At 45.3% G+C, this 26,309-nt stretch overlaps 1 protein-coding gene across 1 annotated transcript; it reads left to right on the top strand.

The window, feature by feature from the left end:
* Positions 1 to 2,326: 2,326 nt before the first annotated feature.
* On the top strand, positions 2,327 to 6,398 carry ZNF503 (zinc finger protein 503). The gene is made up of 2 exons (XM_065670684.1): positions 2,327 to 3,117; positions 4,219 to 6,398. Exons 1-2 carry the CDS (start codon positions 2,809 to 2,811, stop codon positions 5,737 to 5,739), a joined length of 1,830 nt encoding a protein of 609 aa, XP_065526756.1. The 5' UTR covers positions 2,327 to 2,808; the 3' UTR covers positions 5,740 to 6,398.
* The last annotated feature ends 19,911 nt before the right edge of the window (positions 6,399 to 26,309 follow it).

Below are 26,309 nucleotides of genomic sequence, written 5' to 3'. Positions count from 1 at the left end.
TTCAGCTTCTTTTTTTTTTTTTCTCTTTTTTTTTTTTCTTCCTTCTTTCCCTTCCAGAGTTTTACTGCACTCCATTTATCAATTGGACTTGACAACAAAAGAAAGAACTGGGGGAAAACCTGGGGCAGATTCAAGTCACTTCCACTCTATATAAAGGTGTGTGTGTGGGGGGGGAGTTCCTTAAAGGCAAGCTGTGGGTCCTGTCAGTCCTATTGCGATATCGGTTTTTATGCGTGATTTCTTTCACCACCACCCCCCCCCTTTCAATTTTCACGGTTTTGTAAGATGACCGAGATTGCAAAATGAAAGTACGTTTATGACTTTCCACTGGGAAGTTGTGGCAGTAAGCCTTATGCTTTCAGAAAAAATGCAGAAATTCAAAAGTTTGTTAAAATTAATTATATCTTTCTTAAGCTAGAGGAGTTCCACATATTTACCATGCCCTATACACTTCGTTAAAAAAGTGAAGTGGTTTTAATAAAAGGCAGCATATATACTTACTTAGCTGCAGGATTTAAAGGGTACCGCTTTACCGGGGGCGGGGGGGGGGGGAAACACACACCACATATCTAGGAAAACCTGCCTTATGTCTACCTCGTAAGAAGAGCGTATCATTAAAGGCTGTCTGACACATCTGTTTAGGGACTGGGGGAGATCGGTGTTTCAAGGGAAGAAAAAGGACTTAGTTCAGCAGATATAAATGCGAGAAAGTGAAAGTCCTTCCTCTCGCCCACCCCTTCCAGGATCAGCGCCTGTTCTGGTCGGAGTCCAGGTCAGGAATTGGACGCGACCCCTAAAGCACTTGCCTTGTTCTTCACTTGTCAAACGTGTTTTATCTCTAAGTGACCTTTTTGTTAATGTTGTAGATTGTGTGGGCCACCATGTCAGATCCGGAAACAAAAGTAAAAGATTGATTAACACATTTTGCCTGTGAAAAAATGTTATGGGATGAGGAGGCGGGGGGATAGTGGGATGCAAAGTACAAAGAAAAAGAAAAAGGCAATCCTGGGAGCGACAGAAAGCCTGTGGACTCGGATCGGGGCGTCTGCACGGTAAAAGCCGGAGTTGGGGGCAGAAGACTTGGTAGGCTTCGAGAGCGTAAGAACACAAAGCAGGATGTATATAACTGTCGGGTGGATCCCGTGTGCACACCCACGAGGCTCTCAAAACTGCCTAGCCGAAGCAAACACTTAAATGGCGAACCGATACGATACCCTCGCTAAGGCGAGAGGCCGCCTCCCCAGGCCCCCAGTGCCGGCGATCGGGCCAGACCGGCGGGTGCAGGGACGAAGGGGTCTTCTTCAAAGACGACGAGGAGGGCAGGGGAAGAAGAGCCCGGCAGTCCTCCCCGGTCCCACACCGCGGACTCCGCGCAGGGCAGCGCTGTGCGGGGAAGGCTGCCGGGTGCTGGCTTACTCAAAAGATTTATTCCGTAAACGGAATGGCTTTTTCTCCCGAGAAACCCGTCGCTCCCTCTATTTTCCTTCCTCTCTCTCTCTCTTTCCCCCTTCAAGTCACACCAGGCTTGTAATCAGCAACAAAAGCTGACATAAATCAAGGGCAGATTGACAGGGGCTGACAAATAACTGATTGATTGCGGTTGGGGAGCACTGACAATTGACGGCGGGGCGGAGAGACCCGAAAGGCGGCGGCGAACGGTGCGTGACAGCCCCGCGTGTGACGACCGGCCTCCCCCAATCCCGCCGTGCTCCCCGCGCCGCCGCAAGCCGCGCCGCAGCGCCCCATCTCCCGCCCGCCCCGGCGGCGACGTGGAGGCCGCCGCTCTGCAGGTTCTCGTCCGAGCCTACCCCCGCGTTGTCAGGCGGGAGGGGCGAGAAAAGCGCTCGCACCCTTCTTCGGGGCCTGGAGAGGACGCGGAGCGGCGGAGGCCACGGAGCTGTCCCGGCGGGCTTGCCCCGGGGAGAAGCGGAGGGCGCGGGCTGGGCCCGTAAGCGCCGTGCGTGGCGGACGGGCGGCAGCAGGCCGCGCTCTGGGCGCTGTGCGTGCGGCTGGGCTACACTCGATAATGGGGGGCGGCGGGGACCCGGAGCCGCCCCCCCTGCAGGCGCGATGCCCCCAGCCCCACGGCCGCCCCACCGCTGCTGGGCTATGCGCACCGGCTGCGGAGGAAGAAAAACGTTCCCAGCGCGTGATGTGAAACACAGAATTAACGCCCAGCCCGTCCTAGGAGCGAAAACAAGGAAGGAGGGGAGAGGGAAGGCGGACAAGAAAGAGAAGGGAGAAAAAAAAAAAAAAAAAAGAGCGAGAGACCATTAAAAACAGAGAAAAAAAAAAAAAAAGCCCCAGAAAAGGGAACGTCACATCCCCTTGACCCTCCAATCACCTCGGGGTCCCATTTGATTGGAAGGCGGCAAAGGCTTTAATCTCAGACTAATTCAGCTGCTTTTGAAGTGAGTTTCTCTGCCAGATCCCGGGCTGGATGGGCAGCGGCTCGCAGCACAGCTGAGCGGCGGAGGCGAGCGCTCCGTTCCGCGCCGCGCCAACCGGCGGAGCCGGGAGCGGCCGAGGGGGACCGCGGCACACGCTCGCAGCCCCCACCCCGCCCCCAGCACAGCCCAAGGATTACTCGGCTTTTTTTTTCTCCTCTTTCTCTCCGGCCGGCTCCCCCTTTCCCTCCCCCTCCGCACCCACGCCCTCCCCGCCAGAGAGAGACACGGGACATTTTATGTTTGTTTTCCTGCTCAGGGGGCGTGCGGCTTTTTTCTCTCCTCGCCTGCAGAAAGCGAGCGAACGTTTCCGAGTGCGAGCGGCACCACTTGCCCCAGTTTTCATGAGAGGTTTTGGGTCATGATCACATCGCCCTCGCTTTCTGCTATAAGAAGTAGTAAGCGCAGCAGCAGCCTCAGCGAGCCGGGAGGCAGCCCCCGCCGGAGCCGCAGCGCCGCCGACCTCGCCGGGCCGAACGGGCACGCTGGGAGTAACGGCAGCAGCGCCGCCGCCAAGCCCTGCTTCCACGCCGTCCCCCCCTCGGACCCGCTACGCCAAGCCAACCGCCTTCCCATCAAAGTCTTGAAAATGCTCACGGCGCGGACTGGACACATTTTACACCCCGAATACCTGCAGCCTCTACCTTCCACGCCCGTCAGCCCCATCGAGGTAAGGACCTCTCGGAGCCTGCCCTGGTTCCTTCTCCCCTCCCCGCTCAGCTCCCGCTGTACATGGCGGCCCCGCCAGCCTCCCTCGGCACCGTCCTGCGCTTTGAAACGCGCCTGCAGCGGGAAAGGGGCTGCTTTGATCTAGAGTTAGTGCGAGGAACCGCTGATTGTTGTTTTCGTGTTTACTGGGATAATTTCTCGTTCCTGTATAAATTAACTTTTCTGTTTTATTTTGGGGGGGGGGTAGGTTTTTTTCGGGTTTTTTTTTGGGGGGGGGTATTTTTTTTTTTTCGAGAGGAGGGTGAGTGGAGGGAAACGACTCCCTTAGGGGTCACGATCAGGCCACGCAACCAAGCAGTGCTCCGAGTGCCAAACAACCTTGCTTTTGCAGGGAGCGATTGGGGGAGTGCGGGGGGAGCAGAGGGACAGGCTTACGCCTGGGTGCGGCAGGAGGGTAACTATTTCAGCTCCCCCACCGTTGCCTTTCAGGTACCGACACGAGCTTGTATTTTAAGGGCCCTATTCGTCCCTTTTCTCCTCTTGTTGAGGTTGTCGGTCCCCCTGTGCGTAGCTCGCTCTTTGCGGGACCGAAACTCGAAGGGAGTGGGTGGTGGGAAGGGTGTGTCCGTGGGGATGAATGATTTCATTAAGGTCTCTGTGGAGCGAGGATACCCCTCTCCCCTGGAGCCGGCTAACTCAGGCTCTGTTTATAAATAGTGTCAGCAGTCAGGGCGCAGAAATGCTGCAGCTGCTCCAGTCCACGGGCGGTTTGTCCTCCCGCACGGCCGGAGCGGCGGGGAGGTCAATGGCGAGGACCCGAGCCCTGCGCTACCCGGGCTGCCACCGCTGCCGGGGGAAGCACCAGACACTGAAGGCGGCCGCAGTGGGCTCGCGGGGATACTAAAAGCCCCAGCCCTTTTTAAAGGCTTGGTGGAAAATGGTGCATGTAGGGGACGGAGATGTCAGGGTGATGAACGCGCGCAAAATCGTTCACTACTTCCCAGATGTTCTCTGCAAAACCGTACGGGACAAGCGTCCTAGGTACGTCCCGGGCTTTTTCTCGGCACCCGATTAAACCTCTTTGTACTTCTCATTTCCGCAGCTGGATGCGAAGAAGAGTCCCCTGGCCCTTCTGGCACAAACTTGCTCGCAGATAGGGAAGCCGGACCCGTCCCCTTCCTCCAAACTTTCCTCAGTCACTTCCAATGGCTCCGGAGGTGACAAGGACTCCAAGTCGGGGCCCCTGAAGCTCAGCGACATCGGCGTGGAGGACAAGTCGAGCTTCAAGCCGTACTCGAAGCCGGGCGCAGAGAAGAAGGAGCCGGGGGCAGCGGGCTGCACGGGCGCCCCCGCCGCGGGGGTCGCGGCCGGGGAGAAGTCGGGATTCCGGGTGCCGAGCGCCACCTGCCAGCCGTTCACCCCAAGGACAGGCAGTCCCAACTCCAGCGCCTCCGCCTGCTCGCCGGGGCTGCTGCCGGCCGAGGGCAAAGGCGGAGAGGACAAGAAGGACTCGGAGGGCTGCGGAAAGAGCGGCAGCTCCGGGTCGGAGGGAGGCCCGGGCACCACCAGCATCAGCCACAGCCGGATTAGCGTGAGCTGTGCCGGGATTAACGTGGAGGTCAACCAGCACCAGGAGAGCACGCCGGGCTCCAAGCCCATCGCTTCGGACTCCGCCTCCTCCTGTAGCAGCACCACCGCCACCTCCTCCACCTCCGTCCTGGGCTCCGGTCTCGTGGCCCCCGTCTCCCCCTACAAGCCGGGCCAGACCGTGTTCCCCCTGCCCCCTGCGGGCATGAGCTACCCGGGGACGCTGGCTGGAGCATACGCAGGCTACCCGCCCCAGTTCCTGCCGCACGGAGTGGCGCTGGACCCCACCAAATCCTCCAGCCTGGTGGGGGCCCAGCTGGCTGCCGCCAGCAGCCTGGGCTGCAGCAAGCCGGCGGGGTCGAGCCCGCTGGCGGGCGCGTCGCCGCCGTCGGTGATGACGGCGAGCCTGTGCCGAGACCCGTACTGCCTGAGCTACCACTGCGCCAGCCACCTGGCTGGAGCCGCCGGTGCCTCCTGCGCCCACGACCAGGCCCTCAAGTCCGGATACCCCCTCGTCTACCCCACCCACCCTTTGCACAGCGTGCACTCCTCGCTGACTGGCGCCACGCCGCCCTCTCTGGCCGGCCACCCTTTGTACCCCTACGGCTTCATGCTCCCCAACGACCCCCAGCCACACATCTGCAACTGGGTGTCAGCCAACGGACCCTGCGACAAGCGCTTCGCCACCTCGGAGGAGCTGCTTAGCCACTTGCGGACCCATACTGCCTTCCCGGGCACCGATAAACTCCTCTCCAGCTACCCCAGCTCCTCATCGCTGGCCAGCGCAGCGGCAGCGGCCATGGCATGTCACATGCACATCCCTACGACGGGCGCTCCGGGCAGCCCGGGCACGCTGGCCCTGCGTAGCCCACACCATGCACTGGGACTCGGCAGCCGCTACCACCCATACTCCAAGAGCCCCCTGCCCACCCCCGGGGCCCCTGTGCCCGTGCCTGCCGCCACCGGACCCTACTATTCCCCTTACGCACTCTACGGGCAGAGACTCACCACAGCCTCGGCCCTGGGGTACCAGTGAGCACAGGCAGCAGGGCTTTGACACATAACACAGAGTCTAGCAGTGAGGGAAGGAAGCCCTGTGAAACTTTATAAAAGTTGGAAAGAAAAACAAAAACAAAAATCAGACTTTTTATAAAATAGTGTTCATTTGAGGACTGGATCCGTGAGCACTGTATTTATTTATGTTAGCTTCAAGCGGGACAACGAATCATAAAGTGCATTACTTAACTGAGCTCAATAGGTAAAAGTGGAACACCCATTGTAGAATATAAATAAAAAGATAGAGGTCTTCTCTTTAATGTTACTTTAAAATTGCTATGATTGTATTGTACGTTCTTATTTAATGTCTCACTGAAACAAAAAAAAATTTACATGCATGTTTGTTACTAAAAAACAACTCGCAATTTGTCAGTTATAATTTCAAATTGCAATTATTTTTAAGGTGTATACCCTTGAAAGAGAATTGGTATTTTTTTGTATGTATTCTGGAAGAAAAACAAAAACAATTCTATTCCAAAAACCTCATTTGCCTTATTTTGTTCTTTAAAAGGAACACTTAACTATTTTTAATTTTTAAGTCCACCCTGTAAAAAGGGTTAAGTAAGGTTTACGTCATGTACTAAAATAGACAATGTATCTCTTTAAAGATTAAAATTCCGTATATTTGATGTATTAAAAGGTTTTATTTTTTTTTTTTTTTTTAAATACGCTTTGATTCTGTTCTAAAACCCAAGTAAGGTCTTGGATGGAGGCAACTGCTAATTTCTCCTTAATCTTTTATTCACTTTTAATTAAAATTTAAAATAAAAACCAAAGGGTTTTTTATTTTTATTTTTTTATTGGAACCCCAGGGCTCTCTTAAAAAAAAATCAGGCAGGAGTATTTTTTTTTTTCTCTTCAGTAGAATTCGTAGGGATGAAATAGGAAAACTGAGAATCAGTTAAATCTCTTTCACTTTCCTAAGGAAGATTAACATTTTTTAACGTTTTTACTGTGAAAACCTGTTTTTTAAATCTGGGTTTCAATTAAAAGACTTTGTTCTTTCTTTAGAAAGAAACGGGGAAGGCAGGATGTATTTGTAAAAGAGTAAGGAGATTATCTGAAAGCTTTTTTTTACAGTGTAATGCATAACTATTCGTCTCTTTTTCTAAATGAGAAGTTCAGAAGCAATTAGGGAAGTGCTGTTTGATCTCATCCAGTTATTTTCAATTTCTTTTTTCAGTTCCTACTGCAGCACAAACGATCATCAAATTAAAAAAAAAAAAAATCGGACAGCTCTGAAAACTCATTTTCTTTTAAAAAGGAAGGGAAGGGGCAAAACACGAAGTCCATCCTTTATTTGTTCCGAGTTTGCTCTTTACTCAAGTGCGGTGCCAAACTCGACGTGATGCCGAGAAGGGCTGCCCCTGCCTGCGCCGCGCCTCTGCCTCCCCAGTCCGGGCTTCCCAGCACCCGGGGCCGCCGCCCGACTCCGGCTCTTCGTCCTGCACGCAGGTAGGAGCGTGGGCTGCGACGGGAAAGCCAGAGCAGCTACGGCGACTGCGGAACTAACCGCTGCCGCCGAGATAATCGGAAAAGCGATACCCAAACCCTTAAAGGCAATGACAGCCAAGGGCTTCGCTCCCACGGCGTCCTCGCAGGGCGGCTCAGGCAGGGTGAGTACCTGCTGCCCCTCGGCCGGCCCCTCGCCCTGCTGCGGGCTGCCCTCGCCCCGGCCCCAGCGCGACGCTCCAGCAGGGGGAAAAGTTGCAAGCGGCAACTTTGCAAATCGCTGGGTTTTCTCCCGCCTTCTGTATCCCCCACAATATAATTACTGTTCAAAGTTTCCCGTGGTGCTCAGATGCTAATTAGTCTAATACATTTACTCCAGATAATTAGTGGAAGTTAGCGTTAATGTGCAAAAGGAGAGAAAAGCAGCAAGCTATTGAAGCTCCAGCGCTCCCCGGCTGTCCCGGCACCCGGAGCGGCGCGCCTGCCGGGGCCGGGCAGGGCGCGGGACAAGAGCTGGGGTCGGGACGCGCACGGGGACGCCGGGTGCTGGGCCCCGCTGCAGCTCTTTTGGGAGGCTGATCAGACAGGGGGAAATGCTTTGTGTTTTAAACGAATTTATCCCCCCCCCCCCCCTCCCCCCTTAACCGTGAAAGGGACCGTTGCGTATCTCTGCTTTAGGGAATGTAAATCGAGCTCTCGTTATGAACTGATGAGTTGGAGAAAGGTAGATGCAGGCAGCACTGCTAACTGCACCAAGTAAACTTAATAATCAAATAGCAGATACAAACGCAGTTAGTAGGTGAAAGAAGGGCTTTTCGGGTCGGGGTGGGGGCCATAGTGGCAGAGGATTTAACCAGCGAGGCCGGGAAAGGCCGATTAAGCAAGCAGCCCCCGGCCTGCCTGCACACCCCGCTTCGCTGTTTCAACTACACCTAGTTCGAAGAAAATTACATTTCAGACTCCACCTGCGTGTGCGAGCAACTATTACAGATTTGCCAAGATTGAAAACCACCGCCGCCGCACACGCGCCTCTTCTGAAAGCGTATTTTACACTTTATACAGATTCCTAACAGCTGCAGCCCAGCCCTCGCTGGTGTAACCCACCAGGTGTGCAGGGGCTACTTTAAAAAGAGCCGAGAGGGGTTTCTGCGTCCTGGAGCACTAATGGCAGCCTTGGGCATATCAGCTCTGAAAAGTTACACACGTAAAGATTTCTGATGAGAGTGATGAAGTGAACGCTTAACGTTAACGTTACTGTCTTGCTCGGGTACTGTCCCCGAGATTTATAAAAATTTAAAATAGCTTACTTTATATGTAAACTGGTGGTAAGGAGGTCTTTCTTCCAGTCTTGTTAAGTATTTGACCTGGCAAGTGTCACCTAGGATTTTGATATTAATCTAGGAAATTTGCTTTTTTGTCCTAATACAGATTGACTTATGGACAGTAATGTTTTTAGGTAAAAGGGCCGCATTGTTATTTCCCCCCCACCCCCTCCCCGTTCTTACTAACTGGATGGGTCGTGGAGTTGACAGCAGCCGCTGGTCCATGCCACCGAACTAAAATAATTTCACAGTGAAAAACCAGCTCGAGAGGACAAGCAACAGAAGGGCAAAACCCATCAAAACCTGAAACTCTGATCAATCTGACCAGAGTCAGGCATACATTAGTTTAAATTAAACTGTTTCTTCTTTCTCACAAATCTTTTTTGAACATTAAAGATAAATGCATGTAATATTTAAATCAACTCTTGTCAGATGCTAAGTGCAACTAAAGAACTAAAATAAAAATGTGTTTCCATCCCTTCTCAAAGGCTTACGCTGGATGCCACTTCGACAAAATACTTCTGATAAGCAACGCTTAGAAAAGAAAGGTTCTGTTTATCTTATCTACGGGGAAATGTAATGATGCTAGTTTTATGAAACAATAAAACACCGGACTCCACAGACAGCAGAGGAGTTTCTGTAATATATCCGAGCTTATATGGGCATATGTATCTTGGTTTATTCGTACATGTCCACTCCAAACACATACGTATAATTTTGCTTGCCCGATTTTAGAATGCAAAACGTAAGCTAGAGCTAAAATACCGGAATGCCGTTAAGACGGGAAGATTTTCCGCAGCGATAAGAGGCTCCATTTTCTAAGAGCGGGAAGTCACCCGCGCCCATCGCTGCCTCTGAAGGTACCTTCCTCGCAGCCAGCAAGGTACGCGCAGCGCGGTGGCTGGGCTGAGCCTCCGCTCTCTGATCCCAGCTTCGCAATGGACTGATCACACCTACAACCGAAATCACACGGGCAAGTGGGTCCCTGGAAGGCCGAGGCTTCCCAAAACAACCGCATATGTGCTTTCCTAGTCTGTAAAAAACATGGGTCAAACTTAATTCTTTCAGATTTAGAAAAGAGGGAGAGCAATGTTGAAATGCTGCCTTGCTGTAATGCTGTTGGCTCGTGCTACAGGTTTTCAGTAGAGCGCGGTTGGGGGGGGGGGGGTGGGTGTTTGGATTTTTTGTGTGTGTGTACGCTCCTTTCTTTGGGTGGTGGTGTATGGTTTGGTGGGGTTTGGTTTTTTTTTGTTTGGTTTTTTTTTTTTTCTGAAAGGAACTAGTATAAAGTTGGAAAATCGCTAAAGTTACCAGCATCAAGTCTCCTTCCCAACCAGATTCCGTGGATATTTTTTTTGACATTTCGAACCCCGACATGTGCTTCCCCACACCCCGATTCTCCCTGCACAGCAAAGCACAGCCAGCACTGCTTCGCGAACAGTCCTGCGGCAGGCAAGTGATCAGTCCTGATCGGAGGTGTCTAATCCCTGCTGAATCTCCCTCTCAGATCAGTCCTAGGAAATTAGGGGCAGATTGCCCCCCCCCCTTTTTTTTTTTTAAGGTAAGATTTTGTTGCAGTAAAAAACAAAGTGTCAACAGAAAAGAGACGGACCCTGAGACCGTATGCTCCCACCTCTTTTGAGGTGGAATGCTTTGGCAGCAGTGACAGGGTTGAAATTTGAGCAGATTATACACTTGGACTTGTGCATAAACGCGAAAAGACTGTTCTAATGCTGGGTATTTCTCCATCAAGATCAACCAGGTGCTGCTGCTGCAGAAATCCCACCTCTGGCCGCTTGTTCTGTGCGTGTGTGCGTGCACAGCGATGAACAGACTTTGTTCTCTCTACATGTCTGAAATTCATCAACCGCTCCCCCCTTGCCTCCACCCCGTCCCCTATGTGAAAAAAAAAGTAAATCCGTTCAGGCTTTGAATATTGTAAGAAGTCTTGTGTGTATTTTTTTTTTAATCTTCAAATGAATTAAAGACAACCTGACAATGCTGTCATCTGTCTTCAACGTCACATCAAGGCACGAAATAATGATAACAGAGCAGCAGAAAGACGCCCACTGAAACCTGGAGGATATATATACACATATATACACACACATATATGTCTTGAAACAGTTTGAAAGAGAACAAAATTAGATTACGGTTCTTAGGCTATCGCAGTAAGAACGTGGGAGGTTTTTTCTGTTTTTTTTTTTTTTTTGTTGTTGTTGTTTTTTTTAGCCAAGTGCTTCATCTTTCCTGCTTGACTTTGTGAAGCGCGTGCTCCTTGATCCAAACCACTTCTGTGGGATGGGGTAAGACAACGAGCAGGCACATTCTTTGCTCCTAAACTACTACGACAAATGGAAACACGGAATCTCCCCTCCCCCTCCATCGTTTCAGGTTCTCGTTGTACTTAAAGGTTACTGCTCTCCTTAAGCACAGGCCAGAGCATGGCACATTTTACGCGGAGACTCACGCGGGCCCGTGGTGCCGCGCAGCTCAATTGCCCGGGGGCAAAGAGAAGTCTCCTTCCCTTTGTCTTTGCGGCCCTGCGAGGTTTGGCTCGAGCTCCCGCCTCCCGCCAGGCGGCGCTGCCGGGTCCCTGGAGGAGCCGAGGCGCAGCTCGGGGGGCGGAGGGCGCCGGACAAGGCTTCGGCCCCTGCCCCGCTGCCCGAGGCCAGGCCTCGGCGTCCGGCTGCGCACCGCTATCGCCTCCGCAGGCATCCGACGTGCAGGTCCTTAGCACGATAAAAATCACTTGTTTGGGACAGAGGGAATCTCCTATCTAATCCTAGGGGAAGTATTGCAGCATAAATGGATTTAGCCAGATGAAAACAGATAGGCCGGACGAAACAGAAAAACAACCGTTGTGTTGTGGGTTGGTGTACTTTTTTTTTTAATCACACTTGTAATCTCATTCACTCTGAAGGGTAAATAAATTGCAGTTGTATGAAAAACAATTGGTGCTACATGTGTTCATAACAGATGGGATCTTATCACAGTTTAACTGTAATAAATTCTGACTTCTGGAAATTGTAATCTTTACTCCATGTTAGATGTCTCTTTTCTGCTGTAATAAGAGGGCTACAAACTTCTGAGAGAAAGCAGAAAAGTTTTCTGTGCTAGCTCTGCTCCAGAGTCAGGGCATGCTTCTGCCGCCACCATACAACCCCGGCGCTTCCAAAGCGTCCATGAAAACACGTCCGAAAATCAAAAGGGAGAGAAATTCCTGGCACACAGGAAGGCAAACAGTCATCAGCTGGGTCAGATTATTTTTTAAGGCCAATGATAATAGTCCTTAACATAAATGCAGAAAAACTAAGAATGAGCTGTGTGGAGAAGCCCTGGCAAATGACATATCATTCCTTGCTTTGCAAAGAAAGTGTCAGAAGAGGAAACCCAGCCCCCGAGGAAGCCAAGCCCAAACTTCAGATTAATCCCCCTGCGCTTCAGATCACAAAATTAAAAAACAAATTTGAATAACCACTGAAAGGATAAAATTATAATAATAAATTGTCCATATTCACTGAGGCTGCAGGACTAATTATTTTCACCATCTCGGCTTCCCATTGCTGTTTATCAAGTCGCAGGGTAAATGCCTATAAATCCATTGCATTTCCATAAATCCTTTCACCGCTTTCTTTTTGGCCAATGCTTTTGCAACATTAATTGATTTTATTGCACTTTCTGAAGTCACTGTATATTACATTCTAGCAAGTTTGCTCCAAAAGCGTTATTTTTTTAATCCATCGGCACATGAAACCTGTGAACAGGAATTGCTGAGGCTAGTTTAGACTGCAGTCTCTTTTTCACCTGCTGTGATCTTGATGGCAAATGCGAACTGCAAATCGCAAGTCTCTAATAATCTACCCTGTTACAGAAAACAGCCCGTTTATCGCTGGTGAAAAATTAGTCCAAATCCAAAAGCCACATTTTCCCATTGTTTTAAAATGGGGGGAGGCATGAAATGCTACTAGGAGATCGAGATTGAGCAGGCTAAGAAACATTTTGCGAGTCATTCAAGTTACTGGATGGACAGCAGTTATTTTTAGGAAGGGATTTTCGATGTATAACTAGAAGTTCAATGCCATTTAGAAGTACATGGGCTCCAACTTCCCCAAACCCCTCTCCCTTTTTCCTCAATCACCTTAAGAAAACTGGACCCAACCAGCATTAAACAGATTAATGATTTCTCACTTAATATCAGCTAACTCCCAGTTTCCTCACCTGTCACGTCAGCCCCGTGATCATTATTTAAAAGCGTTAAAGGCTAAGTGTTTGGGGCGCTCTGCCGCCCCCCCCACGCCGCATCCGGGCTGTGCAGCCCAAGCCTTCGGCCACAGCCCCCTCCGCCGGGCGCACCCTCACGCTGCCATTTGCAAAGCGTTAGCCACAGACCTAACGGCAACGTCTTCTCTGCCGGCGGGTCCTACGGCTTCACCTCGAGGTATTTCAGTGACGCAAAAGTCTTGTAAAATGAATAGGGATCATTGCTGCAGATCACAGAAGACAGGTAGAGCTGACCGGTTTGGGCAGGACAGCAGAACGCTGGTAATTAGGAACCTATCCTTCAGATTACAAGAGGTTCAGGGTTTCTACCCGATCCTTGGCTGCCCAGCCTTTTTACACACGTAAACTGCTACTCACTAAGGGGTTTTGCAAAGGTAAACGCATCAGTTGCTAGTGATACCATCATTGTTTATACCGGCAGGAGGAGGGAAGGATAGAAGAAAGCCCGGGACCTGCACCCTGCCTGCGCCCAACCCCTGAGGGGCGGCGGGCGGGCACCCTGACGCGGCGCAGCCCAGGGCTCACCCCCGCTGCGCCGGGGTCGGCCCCCGGGACCCTGCACCGGCTCCTCAGAAAGGGATCCTGTCCCACCCCCCCCCCCCCGGCGCTCTGCCTCTCGGCTGAGACGAGGTCCAGAGACAGGCCGGAGCACCTCCCTGCTCCCCATCTTCCTTCTCGAGGTGACGCGACGGGGCTGCGCTGCGCCCCGGCCCCAGCAGCAGCCACCTCGGGGCTCTGCCGACAGGACTAGGCAGGGAAATGCCTGGCCCTCGTGGAGAAGGGCCGTTTTCAGCCACTCGGCTTTTATGAGACCAGGTACCCTTCTCGGGAAATGCCGCCTCTCTAGCTCATCTACTGCTATGGATGTAGAGGGGTTGGTTCTGCTGCAACTGGGACAGATAGCCACACTCTGAGCAAGGGAAGTGATCCCACTCCTAAAACCCTTTCAGGCATCACAAGACCTAAAACTGCAGCTGCAATATAATGTTTCAGTTTAACTGAAGTTTGTAAGCACCAGCCCAAATTCTCAAACACAGCCAATCTACCTTTGGGGAGCCAAGCGTCTCCCCTCTTGTGCAATTTCACAGTCCTTAATAGTCTCGGTGGAGATAAATTTTCCCCTACAGGGAAGGATCAGCTGCTACCATCATCTACTGCACTTTTTCCTCTTTGCTTGAAGTACTTGTCTTGAGGCAGAGGAATACGTATCATTTCCCAGATACAGAAGGCTTCAAACCTGTAATTCTCACTTCTTAGGGTTCCTGATCACTGGGCTATTCTTATGTGGGGGAAAATCTCCACTCCCTCCTTTAAAGGCATTTTGCTTTGCATAAGAATGCACCATGCCAGAGGGAAGGAGAAGGAAGGAACCAGATTTAGTCTACTGGTTAGGGTGCTTCCCAAAGCCTAGAGCCCAGCTCTCCTAACCAGTGCTCAGATTTAATCATGTGCCCGCCTACTCTCTTTGCCCCAGAAAAAGTTTTAGAACATTCTATATTAAAAAAAAAAAGTAACTCTTTCAACATCCCCTTTCCATCCTAAATGGTAAATAGAGAAGAGGCTACTCAGGTAGAGCAGGAAAGACTACAGATCTGCCACTACTGAGTTATTAGATAAGCAGCTTATCTGAATAGGGACTTTTGAGTCACCATTTTTTCAAAGAAAGGAGAAGCCACCATGGCATGTCAGGTGACAGCAAGCTGTGACTGAGGAAGGCAAAAGTTTCCCCACTGCATGCAATGATAAGAGAGCAGGAAAAAAAACCAAACCAACCCTGTTCTTGTAATAGAGCTCCTGGCTGTGCAAATAAGAACTTTTCTCCTCTTCCATCTGTACTTCTGTTACTTTGTCCCACCCTACAGGGAGGTGCTGGTGATGGCCATTCCTCTAATGACACACGCATGCAGTCCCACCACTGCTCATACCTTCTTATATCAGCCTACCACAGAAATTCACTGATGGAGATAGAAAGACACCCAGTCAAAATCCTACTTGCCCCTACATGCATTTTCTACAAGAAGATTAAGTTCATTGTGTCAACTTTTTCAAAATAAAGTAAAAACTGTATAGCCAGTTTCCATCACAAAATACTTGGGTCCGAGAGCATTCACATGATTTTTTTTTTCTCTGTCCTACATGTTCCTCCACCCCCTCCAATTCCTCTCCCTTTGCAAGATTACAATTTCCCTAAATATATATTGCACCAGCAGGCCCAGCGAATGTGTTCCAGATAAAATAGATAAGTAGAAATAAGGTGGTTTTTCCTGGTGGTTTTTTTTTTTAAAGGATCAGCTGCTAAATACATTCCAGTAGAGGTGTCAAGCATTTTATGAAGAGACCTAATCACATTTCTAATTATGGTCTTCAGGCTGACTTTATGGAGTTTGGTAAAATGTTATGCTTGATCAAAAGCAGATACCCTACATACATCAATAGGTTTAGAAAAAGATTGAGAAAGGAATTTAGACCAGATGGAGCAGTTATTTTTTTTTTTTTTTTAGTTTAACTGTATAATTTGCTTGAGAAACAAATGGTTGTTGATGTATCTACAAATCAGGTACTGAAATTCTCTGAGAAAACTGGCTACTCAAAGTACCACAATCTTGTTCTAGAGTTAAGTAAGTTGGAAAAGTGCAATAGCAGGTTTTACCTCCTCAATAGACAGTCAACATTTTCTAAACTATTTTAGCTCACCTATTTCTAAAGTGATCAAGTTAGAATTGCACATTTTCCTGCATGTAGACATTAGTAAAGTAAGCAAAAGCACTGGTAAACTCTACCACTACTGATAGATGATACCAGTATTTTATACCTATTAGGTAGTTTACTCCTATTAGAAGAGGTACTGTGAATCATCATAGCTGCATATATACCAGCTCACAAAACCCCCTAATTCTGTAACAGAGGAAATAGTTATCTAGAAGACTTAAACTTGTATAAACTTTGTGCTCCACATGGTTAATTGCATTTGCTGGTTAATGGGATCATGTTGACTTACACTTAAACTTTAAAGCTATTAAAACTTGCACACACCCTAAGTTCACAATCTAATGTGAAATTCTAGTCACCTACAAATCAGCAGAAGTTTTCTATCAATCCTAAGGATGGTGGGATTTTTCCTGGGACAGAAGAGGTCCTAAAGCTTACAAATTCTAATTCCATATAAGTATCAACTAAATACATGCAATGCAGTTGTACAGTCCAAAACCAGCTGGGAAGGGGCTTGGAAGTACCCTGGAGCAAGTAATGGCAATTCTGGTTTTCTGTTTGTGATGAAAAAGTTCAGATGACAAAATCTGAAGAAACCACACAAGGCAGATAAGTAGCAAATCAGTAAAAAAAGTAAAGATTGAACATATGCTCTTTTAGATGCTATGCAAAACAAAACAAAGTAGGTTTGGGCCATTGTATCACAGCCATAGTCAATTTTGAGCTGATGCCTCTCAAGGTAATAAAAGAACAGGGAGTTTAATCAGCACATCTGTCTGATCAGTCATCTCACATTTTACTCATGAAATTGCTGCACTTCAGTGATGGGAGAGATGTGTGCATTTTTACCTTGTATATATTATTTACACAGAAAGGACTTGTCCAGGTCTTTTCCTAAGAAAATAATGTATTAATTTAAACTAAAAAAACCCTCCTTAAAAATTCCTTTAGTAAGAAAATAAAGGTTCTACATGTAAAACAGCAACTTTTTTTCTTACCTCTGAAAAGGGGTAATCTGTTCTAATAGCCAACCATCTTGGATGAAGCAAACACAATAATTTAGTTTTATTGCTCAGTAATTTAGTTCATGTTTTGTATGCATTTATACACAAGCTAGTTTACACACTAACTTGAGTGCTAGCAGAATGAGGTAGTGAGTTTTTCGTCTCCATCTTGAACACAATTATTGCATAACCATGTTATTTCATCATCTATTAATGTTAAACTCATTTGTGCAACATTATCCCAGTCTTTTTTTGTTGCAGACATGAAAATGAGGACAGGCATTTTTCTGTGAAGTCTCTTTTGATGTATTTTGTAATAGTTTAATTCTGGAAGAAAAAAAGTGTTGTGAGCCTTACAACAGATAAAAGGAAACTATTCTCCCTGCACCCCCATCACAAGCTGTCTTTAGGAATGTGAGTACATACAATTCTGGAAGTGTGATAATCATCATCTTGCTCATTACCTGGGACCTACAGGGCTCTCACAAGCCTTTACACCTCAAGTCAAATACCCTAGCAAGCAGCTGTAGCATACTCATATCCGCTGTTGGCCAGATGTAGACACAGAGTGGGAGGCATAGCACAGTGAATAGTGGGCTACATATGCATACCTACTCAACAGCAAGTTAAAGATTGGCTAGAGACTAATCCATTTTATAGGCTAAGAAATTGATTTTCAGAGGAACTGAGCTACAGGTGCTCAAAATTTTTTTAAAAAACCCAACAAAACAACTTAGATCTGGTGGTACTATTAGCAGGGCTCACTACAGCATAGGAAAGCATGGGAAACATTTTCTTAAACGCTGTTGTTGCCTCAGTCAGGGTCCATTGTGTGCAATGTGACAAGTCTTTTTTTCCTGGGGTGGTGGCTAAGGGCATTTGTTAGTAACTACAAAACTAAGGTCAAAATGGGTTACAAATGTTATCTGCAATATCTAGTTATTTTTGGTTGCAGCATAAAATGCATTTAAATTATCACCAGAACAGCAAGAGGTGCTAAAATGTTTTATACTCTACTACTGATAAGTAGTAAGAATATTAGAAATAAGCCAGTTACAGAAGTCCACTCTAGATCAACTCAGATGTCTGACTTGAAAACTGATTTAAGTTAAACAGGAGAACAAATGAAGTAGGTTTAAAGGTTTCAGTTTCAAAAGGGCAGACTCTGGTGTAGTCATGTCAGCTGGACTGAGGAGCTAATAAATTGGCTAGGGAGCAAAGTTTTACAAATTTCACATCAAGAAAATTAAAATAGTCAAAAAATCTGTGTTCCAAACATTGGAAAAGGAATTCCAGAAGAAGGTACTCCAGGCCTAACCAGATAAGCTACCACCTAAAGAAATGTGTTCCATGCAAAAAAAGAAACAGAAGTAATATGTGAAAAAACCCTTTTCTCTGGTATTCAGTCCTTATCCAGGAAGCACAGAGGTGAAGAATTGCCAAAAGAGGAGCTATGTTAGGCATTGCAAAAATGCTAAAATGGATGAATGTGTAGGGGTGCTTTTTTTTTTCAGTTAAATAAAATGAAAAAAAGGAATGCAGTAGAGACTAAGGGTAATGCAAGCATATTTGCAACCTCAAATTTATACATTGCATTAATTTAAGTAAAAATGGCAGTATTGAGCATGGGGTGAAAGGGAAATAGCTAAGAGGAATGATGTTAAAGAATGAAAATCAGGTGAAGTAGAAATAAAATAAATTCTGGTGTAGCTCTAAACTCTAGGAATCTAGTTAATCTCCACTCCAGCTCAGAACCTCAGAATATGAGACAACAGCAGCAAGAACTTTCTACCAACTGTAGCCAAAACAAAATTGGCACAAAATGAAGGCTGTTTTAAGAAGGGAAGAGTATGGCTGACATTGGTATGTTTATCATTCTGATTTAAATAATTTTAAGTAATAGACAAAATTTTGCTTTGACAAATTGAAGGTAGCACAGAAAAAAAAAAATACTTAGAAGATATGCTCTGGGATTATACAAAGTGGAACACAACACACTAAACTGTCACAGAGTTAAACAACAACAAAACCAAACCAAAAAAACCCACCACCACCAAAAACTCTCCACAACAACCAAACAAACCATAGCATTCTGGGCTTAAAAAAGCCTAGTTGGTGTAATTTCTCAATAAGGAGGCTCTGTGAAAACACAACTACTATGGATTACCAGGGTAAAGCAGCTAGGGTAGCTTCCAATAGAGACAAGGAAAAGCAATAGCATTGTGTCAAGCACTAGGGAGTGTTCACCTGAAATACTGCATACAGTCTAGTCACCTGCACTTGAAACATTAACTGGAACTAGAACAGGTAGAAAAGAAACAATATGAGGAAGATCAGGGCAATGGAAAGTTTCTTTTATAAAATGAGATTAAGCAAGTTTGATTTATTTAGTCTACTATAACAAAAGCTGAGAGAGGATAGGATTGCTGTCTGGACTAGTTAAAAAGCTAAGCAAAAAAAAAAGTGCTATTTTATTTAAAAGAGAATTTTGGCACAAGACCAAATAGACTTTAGCTGGTCATGAATAAACTAAACTTGAAATTAGAAGGTGGTTCTTAACCAACATAGCACTGGTGAGGAACCTTTCTGATAACTGTCTCAAGGATTTGGTTTTTCTTTTTTTTCCTGGTTTGTTTTCTAAGTGTATGATGCTAGCTCATTGTTTTTGAATTTAGATCCTAAGTCAGTACCAATGACAAATGGTTCATCAGCAATGCTGTAAAAGCAATCACATTCTACAACAGCCATCCTCTGGGAATAGTGGAAACAAACTACGCAATTGTTAAGTTGGAGTAGAATCATGGAGTACAGCACACTTAAAAAGAATTACCTGATGTGACGGCTAAGGGAAGAGAAGGGAGATAGAAGAAAGGACTACGTAACCTAGCAAATGATTTCATGTTTTAAAGCCTTGCAATGGAAGAGTTGGTAGATAGGATTAAAACTACCCTGATTAAACAATTAAATAACATTCTCATGATAGAAAGAACTGCATGACACTAACAGTTAAACAACAGTTCAAAAACTGCATTTTTCCATCTAACACTTAAGAAGCCCCAGTTTGTTTTTTAACAACAGAAGTAAATCACAAACCAACCAGCTAGAGCCAACCACACTGTATATAAAGAACCACTACAAAGCTCCCTTCTGAAGGGGAAAGCCACCCTGACAAGCTATTACTTTTTCCTGTAGAAAATGAATTATTAGCAAATCCATAAAATTTTAAGTCAAACAAATCAGCATTTTTAGTTTTGAAGAAAATAATCCTGCCAAAACCAATTCCTTCTTAAAATGATACATCACAGTGCAAGATACATAAGTACCAAACAACCTAAAGGCTACTTTGATATCAAACACAAAATCCTTTAAAGGACAGTAGCACTTTACAAAGAAAGTTTACCTTCAGTAGCAAAGGGGATAACATTTGAACCAAAGACAACTTAAGCAGACAATGATTTCTGAAAGGATTTTTCTAGACGCATATTTTAAAAAGGTTTGGAATAAATTAATGTGACAACAAGTATTCCTCAAAGGAAACAAGTAATCTAAACTCTGCTTAGTCACTGACCTGCTTGCAGCTCTTGCATGTGCTCCCTGCTGCTCTCGTGCGAGGTCCTTCTTCCATGGCCATGCGACCCCAGGCCAAGGCTCCAGAGAGAGCGGAGAGCCAGACCGAGACCAACCCAGCCACAGCTTAGCATCTGCTTGTTACTATCTGTATTTCTAGTAACAGAAAATAGCTCCTGCTTCTCTGCTCCCATACAGCCAGACACAGCTACCCTCACTGAAACCTCTTAGCAGCCATTTTACCCCTTTTAAAGGGAAGACAGTGTGACAAAGGTTGATTTTTCTCAGGTGAGCGAGTTGAATCACACAGTTCCTCTCAATTTGCCCAGTTAGTGTTACTCAGCACCCCATGCTGGGGATGGACACTGGTAACCTGTCTGATTTCCTGAGGAAGCACAACTCCTCCTGAGGGGAGGCTGGGGAACCTTCTAGAACCCACCTGAGGGGCTGGGAGAGGCTGCCGCTGGGACAAGGAGCTGCAGGCCCTGGTGGAGAAATCCCACCCAGCCCCCAGCAGTGTCTGTCAGCCCTGTGCAGGCCGCTCCAGACATCATGTGAGGCTGAGGGAGTTGTTTCAGCCTTGCTTTTAAAGCCAATGCGTGTGGGAGCGGGCACTTTATGTAGTGAACAAAGTGCTGCTGACATGACAGCCCTGAGGAGAGCTCCAGGTCTAAACATCCCATGTGCTTGCTAGTCCTCTGTCTCCAGCTAGCTAAGGAGCCCTGTGTTTATTAGGGTGAAGAAAGAGTCCTTTGGATTGCACCCGTGCTGACTATCCCATGTATACAAATGTGAGTCAGCCAGACATTAGTAATTACTCTTTTCCCAGGCAGTTTTTACCTGGAATACTGTGGAGCTGATGTTCTCCGAATTTAGTACTTGTGCAAGCGGAGTGACACAAGTGTGGGTTGCACCACTCCTAAATGTATCTTTATGTTATTGCCAGAATAGCCAATAATTGCTAAGGCTGACGATACATACTTAAAGAACAAAACCATATCTAAATGGCGGCATTATCTTGTTCACTGATCCTATTTGTGAAATCTAAACTGACCACCCCTGCAAGAAAACCAATTGGTCTTGGGCTTGGATGCTTGTGAAAAATGTTATCACTGAATGTTTGTGTAATGCCTGATACCTATAGTCTGATGTGACATCAAGCAGGGATGCGGACTCCTGTCCATAGCACGTATACCATAAATGTGATAATAGTACTGACCTGTAATGAACTAGAAAGTAGTCATTTGGTAGTAGCAAATTTTAGGTGCAATTAAATTAAAAGATACACTTATTTAGTCACAGAAAGATGCTGGTAAGGCCACCCGGTCTGTACTTGAATTGTTAAACTCTGTGTTAGAGAAGAATATCCAAGTGGAGGTACAAAACCTCCACAAAGCAGAAAATGAATAATTTTAACTAAATATGAAGACTTTCTACTGGTATTTTAAATCATCATCATCAGTTCAGAGTTGTATACATTCATTAATCTTGTGTCTTCCTTGAAATATATAGCTTGCTATTTTACTTTTCTGAAAGGAAACCACAGCTGAAATCAGTAACAGAGATAAATGATAGAAATGTAACAATGGAGTTCTGGGGCTTGGACATTAATGTTTTATTAAGGCTTTGAGACAGCACTCATGACAGAACTAGGCAAACACAGGTGACAAACACAAATACTTAGACCATGTGAGGGAAGGAAAGCCTTTATGTTTAAAAGGTTTAAAGTGTGTATGTTTTTTTTGTTTGGTTGTTTGGGGCTTTTTTTAAAAAAACTGAATTAGAACAAAGTTTTGATGCTTGTTTGGTTTTCCCCAAAAGAAAAACAACATTGCTTTCTTCTCCTGGACTTTTGTATAAAACTGGTGGAGCATTGTAACACTCAAAAGGGCTCCTTTTTGGCTATTCAGCAAACAAAGCAAGAAAAAGGTTTTCCTTCTCTCCATAGTACTTAATTTGCTAATGACACTGAACACAAAATATGAAGGATATGCAGTTCTTAAAACCTCCAAAGGACACAAAAAATAGTAGGTTATTAAGGGTGGGGGATTGTAAGATCTATGCTTATTCTGCAAATAAATGTGACGTTTTCAGATCTGTCAGCTGTCTTTAGTAACAGATACAGATTTCCTGTAAATGCAAGCAGGGGTAGACTGACAATTTATCCACATACAGAGTTGTGCTGATTTGACTAAAGGCTTGACTGCACATGGAATTATTCAAGAATAAAAGCAGCATTCTTACTGAATAACTCCTCGTGCAGACATGCTTTTTCTAGAATACAAACTAGAATAAGGTAGCCATGTTATGTGATAAGCTTCTATATGCAGAATACTTTTGTTGGACCGTTACCATTAAATTCACGGCCTGCCTCAGCCTGAAATAATTTTCAAGTACAATAACATATTAAACTTGAATTTTAAAAACCCTTTTCATTCAGAATTTGTGGAATTCCTTCAAGATTTGGGTTTTGTTGTTTTTTTAGAAAAAAACCCTGATTTGTCTCAGTTTGATTGAGAACAGATTTTAAATCCATGAATTTGCTGTAGATTTCCTGTACTTTCCAGACAAATTTCATGTAATACAGAGTCTTATCTGAGCTCAAGCCTCTGAAATCTGGATTTATGTGTGGCTTGAACTCATGTTCTCTCATTCTTGGGAAATACTGACTTAACAGTCTTTCAGTGCAGTTCCACAGTTCCCTAACAGTGAGGATTTCTGCCCCTTCTGTTTACTTACTCCTAGATTTCTTCTCTAAGATACTGTATCTTCCAGCTGTCTGTGCATCAGCAGCCTCTGGCCGGATGTTTTGATGAACTGCTAGGAAGATGGAGAATCAAATGCAAGTTCTGATTGCCCTCTGATGCGCATAGAGCAGAAAGTATCATTTCAGGAGGGACATCCTGTACAAAAGCTTGTGCAAGAAACGGCAAAAGAAGTCTTTGGTTTGAGAGAACTAAAAAATTCAGCATCAAATCCTGCATAATAAAGAGACAAAAGCAGTTCTAAAAATTATCTATTTCCTTCCTCTGTTGAAAGGACTAAGAATTTCCTACCTTCTCTTTTGTCACCCCTCAATCAGCTCAGAGATTGCAGTCTCACAAGCAAAATGAGAATATTCTAAACATGAAAAACTCTGGACAGCTGGGAATTCTGTGTAGGTCGAGCATAGCCTGTTCTGTAGAGTCCCCTCCTGTAACTAATCTGCTAAGCAGACAGCAGCAATGGAAAATCCTTTTAGTATAGGTGCTGTCCAGCTATAGAATTGCAAACCCTTAGGTCTAGGGATTAGCATCATTTTAGAAATGATGGAGGGAAGCCTGCATCCAAGGCTTTGCTAATCTGAAAAAGTAGTAATGTGTCAGCCCTTTCTTTTGATCCGCTTGTGCAACTGTCAGGCCTGACAGTTTTTTGGTTTTAAGTACCTGAAATCTACAGTAATTACTGGTCTGCCTGTGAGTTAGTAAACTGTCCTGAGAGAGCTTTTGAACAAGTGAATGAACAGAGATGAAATAAAGACATATTAATTATGTAAAAATACTAACATTTGGCCCTGCAAGATCCTTAGTGTAGAAAGAAAGGCCTTTTTTCTGTATTTCCAATGATAAAAAAATACTTGTTCTTTCCTTGCTTTGGTAGGACTTTCTACCTTAGATAGGTCTGAGATAAACACCCAGATTACTGGAGAGCGGATGGGGAACCAAGAGGAGAAATTTTTCTTGGATGACCTATGGCAAGAAGTGCATAAATACTTGTAATGCAGATTGAACCAGCACCTCTCATTCAGTGAGGAACTGAAAAGCATGAAAGAGGGAAAGAAGTGAGAAAATGGGGATGAAACTGCAGCCCTTTTGTTCTCTGATCCTAAACCAGAGATGAAGAGGCAGAACTGACAGCAGTTGGAGGATTACCCTACTCTCCTACTGACGTAAATTGCTGAATCCTGCTTTAAAATACATGGGCACCTGTGGATAGTCCTTCACACAGCCATGCAGTGACTGACAGATGAGGAACAAGTTCATGAACTTGTGCAGCAGTTACTCCTGGTTCTCACTAATTCCCATGCAACCACTCAGCTCTCCACTACTGCTACCAGTGAGACTGTGTTTCCTGATATGAATATTTATTTAACCCATAACATTCAATTTTCTTTTTTATTACTGGTGGAAGGAATTCTTGTAATGGTTTTAATTACAATATTTGGTATTTCAGTACTTTTTTATTGTTAATAAATTGGCTTAATTGTGAAATAAGGTGTAAGTGCTTGGAGAAAAAGGAAGACCCACAAAGTTATATCAGAAAAGTTTCATAATGTTCAGACTATTTTATAACATTAGGAAAAACAACAGTAAATAAACAGTATGCTGCAACAGAACAGATCATTCCTTCATTATTCCTTCACACAGGTTACCATTCATTGTGGAGATAGTGTGTACAGCCCCAAAAGGATTACACATCCTTTATTTCAATGGTGGCAGGTGCTTTCTTCTTGTTCATGCTGGGCCTTGAGCCTTTTCTCAGTAGCAGTTTTCACTCTGTATCTAATTTTCAGCTCTACAGATGCAGCACATCCAAATTAACATAAAAATCACTGTACATTACAGCATCCTAGAGGCATCATTGGGTGCACCATTTTTCCTTCAAAAACACCCTCTTTTACTTTTCTGCAGCTGTGTAGTTAAGCTTTCTGGTGTATGCTCTCAGTAGACTTGATTCTGTAAAACAATGGCAAGAAATACTGTTACTCAGAAAGTCTCATCTTGTCCAGATAAAGTAGTTAGCCTGACACTGCACCTTTATGTTGAATGGTACTCAGTGCCTTTGAGTGAAGCAAGACCTGCATATTTTCAGTATCAGATACTCAAGAGCTATTGATGGAGGTATTTGACTTAGCAAAGCTGGCCAGGCTGGTGACTGGGACTCCTGTGGCCTAGCTCAGGCAGTGACTGAAAGAACTCCATGGCCTGTGGGCAGGAGTTGGGGAAACCATGGGTGAATCTGGTAAAGGCCATTAAGATGTATTAGAGCCCTAAGGACCTTGACAACTATGGAATAGAGTATAATCACCATCTTATGTGTGGGCCATTCAAAACTCATTAGATGTCAAGAACTTTCTTACCTCCTGATGTTTGAAGAATTCATAGAGATGAAAATCATTCCAGAGTTGTCATGTTCCCTGCAAAAAGTGTTAGACTACAGTTTTATCACTCCTGTATGTTATTTAAATCTGACATACTACTTCCACTCAAGCCCAAGTCAGTTTACCAGAGAAAGAGAAGTGGAAAATGCAAAATGCTATTCTGTAGAGATGGATGTGTAATTCTGTGTATGTCCAGAACTCTAAATTTAAGAAAATCATCCCAGGGGCATCTCTCCAGTAAAGTTGAACTGCAACAAAAAAATGCCAAGCGTAACTTTCTGCCTGAAACTTTTTATTCTTTTCATATAAAACAAGTTTTTAACTAACATGCATGGGCAATTATCTAAAGATAAAGGAAAATGAGAGTATATAACAAGCTTTCTGCTTATAGTGAATTTTTAATGCAGTTAGTATTGGCTTATTTTGTGTAAATATAAAAGAATTGAGAAATCTAAGGCCAGGTAGAGGTCAAATTTTGTCATTTAGGGACTGTTCCTAAAAGGCCTCTTTGCTCAAATAGTACCTCATAGAGCATGCACAAAAATGAAAGCTTTAGTCAATTAAGTTTGTTTAAATGACATTATGGGGGATAAACCCATATTGTTTCAGAAAGTATTATCCTAGTGTTCAGAGACCTTGTACTTCAGGCAGTCAGCCAGAATCTCTCACCATGGGTTCACAACAATCAAGGCCTTGACAAGTTTTATGTCTAAAGAAAACCAGTTAGTCAATTAATGGTTAAAGACTTCAAAACATCTTTTTGTTGATACGACACTGAGTCAAAAGATAAAAGTCTAAGCAAACCTTTTCAATAAGTTTCTGTTCTTTTCTCCAAATCTTCTGAGGAGAAAGAATGACAAAAAAATCCAACCACGAATCCTGCTAGAACACATAATAGTTAACTAGTAGACAGTCATTTAGAGTAACTCTTCCATTAGCAATTGGAACATTTCCTCTAAAACAGAAAGAAACTTTCAATAGATTTTATGGTTTCAGACTTGAGTCTTTAATTGGATGTCGCCATTTAATTTTGAATGAAATAGTTTTTCTTTTATTGCACTCTGATACATGC

The sequence above is a fragment of the Lathamus discolor genome, chromosome 3, assembly GCF_037157495.1.
Source record: "Lathamus discolor isolate bLatDis1 chromosome 3, bLatDis1.hap1, whole genome shotgun sequence".
Classification (NCBI taxonomy): Eukaryota; Metazoa; Chordata; class Aves; order Psittaciformes; family Psittacidae; genus Lathamus; species Lathamus discolor.
This window is presented reverse-complemented; position numbering and strand designations above follow the sequence as displayed.

Excerpts from the sequence above, each read along its gene's own strand:
- ZNF503 (XM_065670684.1), top strand. The coding sequence starts at position 2,809 with ATGATCACATCGCCCTCGCTTTCTGCTATAAGAAGTAGTAAGCGCAGC. Across the intron at positions 3,118-4,218 it reads CGCCCGTCAGCCCCATCGAG|CTGGATGCGAAGAAGAGTCC; the intron begins GTAAGGACCTCT and ends TCATTTCCGCAG.